General features: G+C 42.2%; 1 protein-coding gene across 1 annotated transcript; it reads left to right on the top strand.

Moving 5' to 3' along the window:
• The first annotated feature begins 29 nt into the window (after window positions 1–29).
• On the top strand, window positions 30–12,049 carry hmgxb3 (HMG box domain containing 3). The gene is given in 22 exon segments (XM_034116031.1): window positions 30–180; window positions 759–911; window positions 1,064–1,238; window positions 1,756–2,247; window positions 2,373–2,459; window positions 2,622–2,756; window positions 2,897–3,141; window positions 4,252–4,361; window positions 4,452–4,523; window positions 4,733–4,815; window positions 5,024–5,128; window positions 5,237–5,377; window positions 5,570–5,877; window positions 5,992–6,119; window positions 7,061–7,192; window positions 7,300–7,484; window positions 8,124–8,346; window positions 8,712–8,845; window positions 9,664–9,786; window positions 9,936–10,145; window positions 10,565–10,804; window positions 10,806–12,049. Coding segments are annotated over 22 exon segments (3,879 nt in total). The 5' UTR covers window positions 30–127; the 3' UTR covers window positions 11,151–12,049.
• Window positions 12,050–12,789: the final 740 nt, after the last annotated feature.

The raw sequence follows: 12,789 nt of genomic DNA, 5'->3' as shown, positions 1-12,789 counted from the left end.
AATCGCCATGTTTTTTTACAAGTCGACGAGAAACGAAAAATACTTAACAGACATTTATGTATCGCCAATCCTTAATGTAATATAAAGTAAAGCCTGGTGTTGGCATTACTTACCTTCAGGACAATGCATGACTGTGTCGGCGACTTCTAAAGGTGTTTGTAGAGCTCCGAGCCATCGTAGGTAAGGCTTCAATAAGAAGGCATTTCATTGGCTAACTCGCTGGCTGTGCATGCAGTATAAGCACACGCCATTAAACCCACTTTTAAGCAGGGAAGGACCATTGATTTTAACATGTTAGCACTCTGTTAGACTCTCAGAGCCTCATGCATGACCCGATTTTATTTTTTACTAAGACACCGTTGTGCTATATTTTCTCTGCATGAAGTACCAGCCCGTAGTTATTCTCTACCACTGTGTGTGGCTTTTATTAGACATAGGATCTATCTTTTCCCCTGACTCATCAGCTGAGATATTCAACTATAATAAACTCCAGTAATTCAGTGCTGTCATTTAATTGCAGAGGAGTGATGCTGCACAATCATGTCTCAGTTGAAACATTCTAGGGTCTACAAAGTAGGGCGTTAGCATATATGAAATGCATATTATTATGCAATGCAATATGTATTTAATAAACATTACTTCAGCCAAAATGCATGTAGTCTGATACAACATCTGATAAAACTCTACATTTTGTGAATGTTTAAACTTTAAACATGAACAACCAACTAATCTCATACTGTTTTCTATTTGGCCTTTAGCCTTTTGGAGTTCATGGAGAAAGTGGAGGTGTTTGAGGTTGTGAAAGTGACTGAGGAGGTGGAGAGCTTCTACAGCCAAATAAAGATGACAACCCCAAAAAAGAGGAAAAACAAAGGTCATGAAGACAGTGTTGAGAAATCTAAGAAACCCAGGTAATGTCCATACTAGCTCAAATGACTTTCATTCACAGATGTTACAATATCTTGGAAAAAACATTATAGACGTGTTTAGAGCCTCTAAAAAGAGAGAAATGACTCCTACATTTGCTTGTTCTGATTGTACTTGTACTCTGTCTGTCTCTTAGGTCTGCCTTTCTTCTATACTTCTTTGATGTTCATCAGATTATGCAACAGGAAATCCCTAATCTACCACAGTCAGAGATTAACAAAAGAATCAGTGAGAGCTGGAAAAGGCTCAGCGTTGCTGAGAAAGGTTACTATCTGGAGAAGGCCAAGTCTGAGAAGGAGGGCATAGATACAGTAAGCTACTTCCTCAACTGTTTTACATAATCAATACTGTACTGAGTGTCCATTAGGCCTTTCATTTCACCAAATAAAAGGCCTAATAACACTAACAATTTTCGAGCTGTGTAAAATATATATTCTTTCCATGGTCAAATATTCTTACTGCTTTTATTTGATGTTTACTGATCACCTATCAGTAAACATGGTTGTTGCCAAGTGCAACTCTAACTTAAAAGTATAGCGGCCATTAATCATCTTTATTTTCAAAAAGGGCAAAACAAGTTGCTGAAAAGTCTAGAATAACTGATTTGATAGCTGATTTTATTACTGATATTATAACTGATTTAATTTGTAATAAACACATTTGACTTGTGCAAGCTAAACTAGTGTTAGAATGAAGTGGCCCATTTAAATGAAGTACCACAGCAGAGATAAAACAGCTTTTTCCTGCTAATATAGTGTTGTCTTATATATTGTCGAGTGATTCTCTGGACAGCCATGAACAATATTCTTTATTCTGCTTTTCCCTCAGTCGTCTCCCAGTCTCTCCAAAGACTTGCCAGGCTTCCGCAAAATCCTCCCCAGAGGCAGTTACTTTCTCCTGTCTAAAGGCGGCTCCTCAAATCAGCAGCTGGGCTCTCAGGCAGAGGTGAGCGCAGGGTCTCTGGACCCTCATGTGGAGGGAACTCTCACCCAGGAGCCCCAGCCCACACCTCTTGTGTTGGCCGGTGAGGTGGAGCTTTGTGAGCAGGCCATTGTTGTCGACAACATTGCAGAGGAAACGGAAGTATCGTCTAATCCCTCCGACACCCGAGGGATCCCACCCTCCTCTTCTTCCTCTGTTTCATGCAAAGCTCTGGCCTCCACAGACGAACATGTCTCCCAGGTCTCTGCTGGCCTCTCAGCAAACGGGGTCACGCTGAAAGGAAATGAGACAACAGTTGCTGCTAGTGGTTACAGTGGGGCCATGGTGCAGCAGGTACAGGGGGAAACTACCCCGATGGTTGCCATCATACCCTTCCAGGTGAGACTTAAATGTCCTTCTACCAATTAGCAAAATGAGCTTAATTTATTAAAGAATTATTAGGGCTTTTAATCACAGAGAAGTGATTTTACTAATGCACTGAAGTGATTTGTCCATCACTTCAGAACCTGCTCGAGCCCAAGTCTTTGCCAAGTGTTGGCTCCGTGGGCCCAGTGAACAGAGACCCAAGTGCCAATCCTTGCTATAAAATGGTAAGCACCCTCATTATTCATCAATCTTATAAATGTCATTACTGAAATTGGCAAGCACAGTGTCTACATGAATAATATCATTATTTAGGATTAAAGTAATTGGGTTCTGTAATGTAGCAGTAACAGCTGAGATACATTAACTTGTTTTCCTCCCATTTTCAGTCTTTAAAGACATACACCCGGAGAGGTCGAGGAAGGTGTCTAAATCCTGGATGTTCATTTGTGTATGTCACCCGCCACAAACCACCCACGTGCCCTGAATGTGGGAGCCACTTGGGGGGGAAATGGATACCTCCTGTAAGTGTAAAGCAATGTCTGCACAGAGTTGGGATGTTCAATCTTTATGTATATGAACATCCACGAGTCGTACAAAGATTCATCCTCAACCTTTGACCTACAGTTCCGGTTAATTAACTTTGCCTGTGTTTCTATGTCAGGTAAAGAAAACACAAGCGAAAGAAGCTGCGTCCAGGCAACTCCTACCGAGAGCTCGTACCAAAACTAATGCAAGCTGCCAGCCCACACCTTCCCCTGCTCAGGAGGGGAATGCTGATTTGGGAAAAACAGACTCCACTGGGAGCAAAAGAGGAAGGCAAGTCAAACGGTGCTCCCGAAAGCAGCATGCGGTTCCAGCTGTGAGGCCAGCAGAGGGCAGCAGCACCAAGGAGCAGGAACAAACAAAGTAAGCACCTATGAAGTATGTTCTGTTTGCTACATAATGGGCCCCAAAAGCATGTTTTTGTGAGGATTGTGTTTAAAACTGTGCTATCCACCATTTGCAGATTTAGTGCACAAACCTAGGCTTGGTATCATCACAACACAATTATCTTGGCCAAAATGATTTAGGATAATGATATCATAGCAATATATAAACTATGAACTTTTACATTACATTACATTGCATTTAGCTGACGCTTTTATCCAAAGCGACTTACAATAAGTGCATTCGACCAAGAAGATACAAACTTGAAGAAAACAGAATCATATAAGTACATCAGGTTTCGTTGGTTTGCTATCCTGGCTCCAAAATGGTGGAATGAGCTCCCCATTGAAATCAGGACAGCAGATAGCTTACACATCTTCCGGCGCAGACTGAAGACTCATCTCTTTCGACTCCACTTCGAGCGATAGAATTACTAACAAAGAATTGCTAACAAAGCACTTATATACTAATAAAGGACTGGCTAAATGCAATGTAATGTAATGTAATGTAATAGAGCCAAAACATTTAAAGTGCTACTCAACTGGCTTTAGATAAGCCAGTCCTTTATTAGTATATAAGTGCTTTGTTAGCAATTCTTTGTTAGTAATTCTATCGCTCGAAGTGGAGTCGAAAGAGATGAGTTTTCAGTCTGCGCCGGAAGATGTGTAAGCTATCTGCTGTCCTGATTTCAATGGGGAGTTCATTCCACCATTTTGAAGCCAGGATAGCAATAAATTAATTGCACTCATGTTTGTGTGTGTGTGGTGTTGGGTGAGGGTGATAAAGAAACAGAAATCAACAGGTGCTTGATTGATTACCATAACATTATCACTTGTTTATTATTAACATTTCAGTATTTTATTTTTTATAATAAGAAAGTGACAGTCTATACCGGTATATTCACACTCATGTGTGATAAAAGGTTATTTATTGTTGTTTATTTGTAATGCTGAACTGTGTAAAAGCAGAATTTAAACCTTTAGCTAACAAGAAAATATGGATTGAAAAGGGTTATAATGTTATTGCAGCTGTTCACATTTTCAAAAGTGTGTTTCTCATTTGATGTTCTTTCCATCTGTCACTGAGCAGGCAGATGAAAGAGGGTCTTCAGGGAGCGACAGTCCAAGGTCACGACAGAAGCAGTGCCCCTGTTCAAAAGAGGCCTGTTAGACCCATCCTTCCTGCCTTCTGTAACACAGGTAAGATAAAACATACCACACTAAGGCTGTATCTCTGTGTGTTGAATTAGGTTTTAACATTTAGATTTTCATATTGTCTTGTGTTTCCAGGCCAGGCTTTGTTCCAGATCATGACTGTCCCGCCTGACAAAGAAAGTGCAAACAACAATAAATCATCCTCTGGTACTGTAGTTCATTTGATTATGTTTGTAACAGCCTATACTTAACATAATACATGTTTGTGGTTTGGATACAGCTTATGTTATGTTCAATCAGTGCTTGTTATTGGCATGTCTTTTTATCATACACATAAAAAATTGATACGCATTTATAAATGACTGCACTTTCTGAGGTCTCTGCTCTTAGCTGATGTGGTCTTTGTCCAACCACAGGGCCTCGAGAGGGTTTCTCAGGTCTCAAACCCAGCACTTTGAAGCAGCTCGGCCAGACAGTCCAGACAACTGCAGCCAAACAGGTACACACACACACACACACACACACACACACACACACACACACACACACACACACACACACACACACACACACACACACATATATATATATATATATATATATATATATATATATATATATATATATATATATATATATATATATATATATATATATGCACGCAGATTTTGGTCCATTATCCCCACTTTCTTTATGTCTTTCTATAGGATTCTTCTGTCCCAGCAGATGGAAGCCAGCCTATGTGTTCATTGGTTGATGGAAGAATGAACTTCCTGTCTTTCCTGCCTTTCAAACACTCCGTTTCTAGCTTGGTCAGTATCCCTCTCTTCTCTATGCCTTTTTTTTCACTCACAATAAATGTTGTTTCATATTTTCCTTGATTTGTAGGTAAATCTTGCTGTTTTTTAAAATTATTTTAGGATTTGGGACTGTCTACGTCACGAGGAAGGGGTCGGTGTAAGAACCCGTCCTGTGACTATATGTATAAGAACAGACACAAACCCGCAGTGTGCCCTAAGTGTGGCTGTGAGCTGACCCAGAAGAACGCCAAGGGAGCAAAGGTGAAAGCTTACTTCCTTCAGAAACTTCTCAACAACTTTCCAGCTGAATCCAGAACCCTTCAACGTCGTTATGTGTCCCGGAGCAGTTTTTAAACCATGAATTAGTTTCTCTTTCTCATTGTTTAAGCAGATTTTTCATATCAATACTCTTGTATTTCATCGTAATGTGGATATTTTCTCCCACTCCCTCAGTCTGAGAGCCTGCTCGATCCGTACCAGGCCCTCAGTCCTACTCAGAGGGACGTCCAGCGCCAAAACACCCTGCAGTTACTGCACCGATCCCTGCAGATTCCTGAGAGCGAGACGGAGCTTCAGGAAACCTTGAACCTCATCCAGGAGCTCAACAGTCTTCAGATCGTCCTGGTTCAACCGAGTGTCCAGGAGCACGAGGGCAGCGCGGAGACGGAGACGCTGGTGGAGTCCGGGTGGCCTCAGTTCTACGAATCAGAAGCTACTCACTGTGGCCTGTGTCACTACCCTCTCTTTAAAGGAGGTCAGAGGTCAGAGGATTGCTGTATTCTTACTGTCCTGCTTCTGGTTTCAGTAACGGTACGTTGTGTCGATGTCCTGTCCTCTAATGCATCCCTATGTGTGTGTGTGCTGTTCCATGGCAGTACTGTGGCAGGACAGGAGGACTGCTTGCTGCTCACTGAGACTCTGATCCAGACGGTCACTCTTCAGCTCAAGGTGTGTCTCAACGTCCAGTGTCTGGCTCTGCACAGCTTCACCGACCTGCATCCAGGTAAACGCCACTACCTACCACAACTTGTACATTGTTAAGGTTTTTTTATCAAACACAACAGATCGAATTATGTGTGTACTTTTTGGGAATTATGGATATCTCTTTTACATTACATGTTACTTGTTGGACGCTTTTATCCAAAGCTACGAGAAATCTCTTCTCGTAGTTTCCAAAAAACAGACTGATTGTTTCAAGGTGGAGGCTTCTGTATGTGAAGAGGAACTTTCTGTTGCTTAGTACAAGAAACAATTAGTATTAGCTGCAGCTTAGCAAGGGTTAGTTTTATTTGTGTGCAAAAAACCAAAGCTACACACCACAATATTTCTCATGTATTTGTGGGCAAAGTCACGGCTCATCCTGATGACGATTTATTTAGAACTGTGGTTTGGCCTTTTTTTTTTTTTGATCCAAGGTAGGCACCAAATAGCCTTTTTTATGCAACTTCCAGGTGCCTGCACTGTAGAAGACAAAAATCCAAGTGAACATACAAAAAGGAAAAATATATTTTTGAAGTGAAGTGCTGAACTTGTCGCCTTATTTACTTTAGCATCATTTATAAATACACAACTATTCACAGTGACTCATCCAGTGGCAGTCGCTCATGTTCACAGGTGGAAGAAGTACTCAGATCTTGTACTTAATTAAAAGTAGGAATACCAAAGTATAGGTAAACTCTGTTACAAGTAATAGTCCTCAATTCAGAATGTGACACAAGTAAAAGTACAAAAGTATTACCATCAAAATGTACTTAAAGTAACAAAAGTAAAAGTACTCATTCTGCAGTTTGGCCCATTTCAGAAAAATATATAGTATATGTTTTTATTGTAGGTATTGATGTATTAATATGATTATCACAGCTGGTAAAAGTCTCTTTTTTGTTTGTTTTTGGTTTGGCCTGTTTCTAGCCAAATAGAAATGTTGATTTTAATTTTTTGTGTCAGGTTTGTTCAACGTTGGGAACAGACTGCTTGTTAGTATCGACCTGTTTCTGAAGATCCGGGACCTTATCAAACTGGGCCAGCCCCCCCCCCAGGCAGCCAGGACCCTCCTCGAACACAACCCCAATCACCCTGGTACGGTTTAATTTTCGTCTTGTATTTTGATCCTTTGTGATCTTTTGTCTTCTGTTTTTAAAGTAGGTTTTCTATGAATCTCATTGTGTCTCCCTCTTTCGCATCAGTCCATTCTCTGAGTGCAGAGGAGTTCTCTCAGATTCTGGAGTTTCTCCTGAGTGGCTACTGGGCCTTTGAGAGCCTGACCGTGCGCGACTACAACGACATGATCTGCGGCATTTGTGGCGTTGCTCCCAAACTGGAGATTGCGCAGCGACACACAACAAACGTACTGGAGCTAAAGAATGTGGAGGTGAGAGGTTAATGCAACAACATTGATATGTAAATAAAGCACAAAATACTTAGTGCTGTGAAGCAAGGTTAGTATTAAAGGTCCCCTATATTATACTGTTTTACATCAATATATTATAGGTCTCAGATATATACAAAACATGTCTCTGAAGTGTTTGGCTCCAAATACCAAACAGATCATTGTAGCATCCCATAAACCCCTCTGTTTCAGCCCTGTTTCAAAAGTGCTGATTCTCTGTCTTTTACTTTAGATGAAAATAAGGAGCCACTCCCCACGCCCCTCTGAGAGATATTTGGTTAAAAATAACACAATGGTGCTCTAGGAGGAGATTCAGGTGATAAGGTGGGCGGGTGTACCTTGGTTGATGATTGGCTAATGGTTACACAAGTCAAAACATCGTTATGACATCATGACAGGTTTTTATATAAATGGATCAGGACAGAAAGTGAGGGAATCTTTGTTGCTGAAACTTTCAGAATCTCTTCACACAGAGGGGACACATGTTTATGTATGAAAGACATGAAAAAGTGGAATTTGCATAATAGGTGACCTTTAAACAGTATGTCTTCCACATGTAAAACCTAAAGAAAGTAAGCCTGTGAAGAGGCTTCTGTAGTGACCCCTTCACTCTGCCCTCAGTTTACCTGGCCGGAGTGTTCGGTCTCAGACGAGGTGCACGTGGACGACTTCTGGTTGACCATGGAAAGTGAGGCTATCGAGCAAGCCACTTTCCCCACTGACATCCCAATCACACGGGTGGATGCTTCCATCATCGCCCCCTTTATTCCCCCCCTCATGAGGAGTGCCACTGTCATCAACACGGAGAAGGACAAAGTGCTGCCAGACACACAGCAGCCATCAGGTACCTCGTTCTATTATACCACCAGTCAGTTTCATCTTTTGTATATGCTAATTATGCTATTATGGAGTCTGAAAGGAAAGAGAAAAAGAGTTTTCTTTATATCATGATGTGTCATCTTTTGCAATGGCTTTTTGGAGAATGGGATTACACAAGATGATTACATTCAGTGCGATTATGTGCTTTGTGTGTTACGGATATATAATAGTATAATGATGCAAATGTCATGCAGGGTGTTCCAGTTTCGACATATTCAATGTTAGTGTTACGTGTTAAGATTTTCTTCCATGCAGTACAGATGTACATTGTTTGATTATTACTATTCTAACCTAACTAGTGTCTACTGTCTATAACCTCACCTGTTTCAGGAGATCCTTCAGCTTTGGTGCGTCTCATTCATGATGGTCAGCTGAGACTCGACAAGATTGAAGATCACAGTGAGGACGAGCTGAGAACAATACTGAGCAGCTGCAGGGCGAGCGTCACCCCGGGCTCCACTAAGGTGTGTGTGTGTGTGTGTGTGTGTGTGTGTGTGTGTGTGTGTGTGTGTGTGTGTGTGTGTGTGTGTGTGTGTGTGTGTGTGTGTGTGTGTGTGTGTGTGTGTGTGTGTGTGTGTGTGTGTGTGGTGTGTGTGTGTGTGTGTGTGTGTGTGTGTGTGGTGTGTGTGTGTGTGTGTGTGTGATGTGTAGTGTGTGTGTGTGTGTGTGTGTGTGTGTGTGTGCTGTGTGTGTGTAGGGTGTGTGTAGTGTGTGGTGTGTGTGTGTGTGTGTGTGTGGTGTGTGTGTGTGTGTGTGTGTGTGTGTGTGTGTGTGTGTGTGTGTGTGTGTGTGTGTGTGTGTCGTGTGTGTGTGTGTGTGTGTACCTGTTTGGCTGCAGTTGTCTGGACTGTCTGGCCGAGCTGCTTCAAAGTGCTGGGTTTGAGACCTGAGAAACCCTCTCGAGGCCCTGTGGTTGGACAAAGACCACATCAGCTAAGAGCAGAGACCTCAGAAAGTGCAGTCATTTATAAATGCATATCAATTTTTTATGTGTGTGTGTGTGTTTCTGCTAAAGTATGTTAAAGACTGTTAGTAAAGAAGTTGACAAATGCCCGCTAGAATACCAATAGATTCACTAATATGTGATATATTCTTGGCGTGAGCAACAGGAAATGCCCCCCCCCGGCCCCCTGTGGGCTGGCAAGAAGTGCTTTGCGTAAGGGTATTTATTTCTTTATGCGTCTGTGTTTGTGTTATTTTAACTTGGTTTTCTCTGGTGCACTCACATGGGTGTGGGGGGTGGTCTTAATAAAAGCCTCTTCTCTGTCTCCCTCTGTGTCAGGATGAGCTGCTGGCCTCTCTGATCTCCTTATACACACTCGTTCAAAGTGGCCTCTCCACGGCCCCGCAGCCCCCCCCTCCACACCTCACGGCTGGGAAGCTGTCCAAGCTCTGCCCCCATAAGGTAAAAACAGCAGCTATGTCACTCTTCAAAGAGAATCTGTAATGTATGAAAAACAAAAATCTGTTTGATAATCCCAATGAAAGGTGAAACTGAACTGTCTCTGTGTATTTGTTAACTTGTGGACTCAATCATTGTCTTTCTGTCTCCAGGTGGTGTGCGGCTCTAAGTGTTTGGTCAGAGGAGAGACGGCTCGTGACCACGTCGACCTGCTGCTGTCGTCCCGCTTCTGGCCCCCGGTCTACGTCAGTGACTGCGCCCGCCAGGTGGCGCTCTGTGCCGACATGCAGTACCCGGAACAGGCCACCCAGATGTGGGGCAGGAACCAAGGCTGCTTCTCTGACCCTTTCGAAAAGCCAGAGGTCAGTGATTTAAATAAAATCCAATGATCTATCAAGGAAAAAATGGTGCTTGATAAAAATAAATAGTAAAAATGTAAGGCCCAATCATAGAAATGAGAGATTCACATCCTTTGAAGATTGGCTTTAAAATGTTCATTTTTGTGATCATATAAAAAGTAGCCCAGGTTTTCCTGTATTAATAAACATTAGCCATATAAAACAGAAATCGTAAAAAAGAGTCCTTCAGAGTAATTCAGATTTGGTAAAAGGAGGTTTCAATCTTGTTTTCTGAATGTTGGTGTTTGCCTTAGCTTTTATTACACACTATACTAACTCACATCATATTAAATCACAGTCATTAACTGGATGTCTCATCTATACCGTATTAATATATATTTGATGAAGGCACAAAGTGAGTTGACAACCTCTCCCCTCTTTAGTTTGTGTCGTGTGCAGAGCTTCAGGAGCAGCCGTACAGCGCTGACCTGTCGTTGGCAGCAGAGAACCAGCAGGTCCACCCCATCACTAAATCGTCTTGTTGCTGGTTGGTTCATCCCCCCGGAGCAGCTCTCCCTTCAGAGCACCACTCCATGTCCCTCTGCAGAGACCTGGAGCCCTACGCCGGCCTGGTGGCTGCGCTGGAGGAGGAGGAGGAGGGGGAGGAGGAGGAGGAGGAGGGGGGGGGCAGAACAGAACGAGCAGACGGACAAAGCTGAGAACGGCTCCTCAGAGGACTGTTACTCAGCAAACCGTGCACTGCGGCAACCTATGGTTTTTACCAACACTGCATACTACTACCTTTACAACCGTCTGGTAGATTTCCTCACCAGCAGAGACATTGTGAGCGAGCAGATCAACCAGGTGGTGAAGGCCTGCCAGCCGGGGGAGGTGGTGATCAGGGACGCTCTGTACAGACTGGGAGTGGCACAGATCGACACAGAGAAGGAGGAAGATGAAGGGATTGGGGTGGAGGTGCAGACACAGGAGGAAGGGACAGAGACATGTGAGGTGGTGCTTAATGAATAGAAAGGATGGACGGTTAAGATGCAAGGCAAAGAGACGGACTGAAGGTAAAGATGGCTGCATGTAGACATGAGGAGAGAAGAAAGTGCTATCAGAAGGATTCAAGAGTTTGGAAGTGACACTGAGCTAACCATAATTTGATGTGGAGAGACTCTTATCCTAGCCTGTACAATCTGCTTCACATTATTTGACTGATATGAGGATTATGGGTGACTATAGATGTGGTTTGACTTTTGCTCAAATGGACCTTATGTAGTAAGAATAATCCGAAGTATTGACTGTTATACTAAAATAATGCAATTACAGTTTACGAGGTCATATTCTTAACTTGATCTAACTACAGTAACACTGTGTGAGAGTCAGTATATGTCAACATGATGGAGACTGAAAGTCAAAATGATTTTTTTAAGTGACTAAAAGAATTTAACAATACTAGTATTTTTTAATAATGGGGTGCCAAGAGTGAAAGTGAAGTGAAAGTATGAGTTAAGGTGACTGAAAGAATGTAAGAAGGATTGGAATCGCTCTGCTAAGCGTAATTGTATTTATTTAACCATGAATAGTACGTTGTATTTATTTCCCTTTGACGTCCAGAGACATTTTACACTCTTACCTCTCTCCAGCCACTTGTTGCCTTCTGGACTGACGTTTGCTTTTGAAAAGTGTTGATCAATGTTTATTTCTCTCTTGTACTGAATCATGACGCTTTAATGGACCTTGTATGCAACACATACAATTATGATGGGCTAATGAAACTTGTATGAATGCTGCTGTCTAAGGGGTTACAAATAGTTTCACTTTTAGGACACATGTTAAATCAGTACAGCCGTTGGTTGGAAGAGATCACAGCAGCCATGTATATGATAAAGAAAATATTGCAATAAAAGGAGTGTTTGACACTGGCATGTCCCCAATATTTGGTCAAATCACAGGCTCTGATTGGTTCTCCTGCTAATGAAATAGCAATTCCCAAGACCCACCAAAGATTTGTGGACCTTGATCATTGGATCCAGTCAGTTGATCAGCCAATTGGGTCATTTGAATGTTGCCCTCTGTGGGGTCCCAAGGTCAAATCTGAAACGCCTCCTAGTCTGGAAATCAACTTCATAGTTGAAAAGAAATACTGCTTAAAGGTGCCCTATTATACTGTTTTTCATCAATATATTATAGGTCTCAGATATATAAAAAACATGTCTCTGAAGTGTTTGGCTCCAAACACCAAACAGATCATTGTAGCATCCCACAAACCCCTCTGTTTCAGCCCTGTTTCAAAAGTGCTGATTCTCTGTCTGTTACTTTAGATGAAAATAAGGAGCCACTCCCCACGCCCCTCTGAGAGATATTTGGTTAAAAAGAACACAATGGTGCTCTAGGAGGAGATTCAGGTGATAAGGTGTGGGGGGGGGGGGGTTACCTTGGTTGGTTATTGGCTAATGGTTACACAAGCCCAAAAATCGTTACGACATCATAAAGTGGGCAAAATCTGATCAAGTAAGTCATGTAAATTAAACTGCTGATGTCACAAATAAATATTTAGAAAAAGTTTTTGGAGCTGGTAACGTTTACTGTGAGCAAAATGGTCTAACAGTTTTAAATTCTGCACTGATGAAGTTAGCGACGATTGTCCAACTGTCCAACTAGA

This window comes from Trematomus bernacchii, unplaced genomic scaffold (assembly GCF_902827165.1).
Source record: "Trematomus bernacchii unplaced genomic scaffold, fTreBer1.1, whole genome shotgun sequence".
In the NCBI taxonomy this organism is placed as follows: domain Eukaryota; kingdom Metazoa; phylum Chordata; class Actinopteri; order Perciformes; family Nototheniidae; genus Trematomus; species Trematomus bernacchii.
Note: the sequence above shows the minus strand (reverse complement) of the source record. Positions and strands in the feature narration are given on the sequence as shown.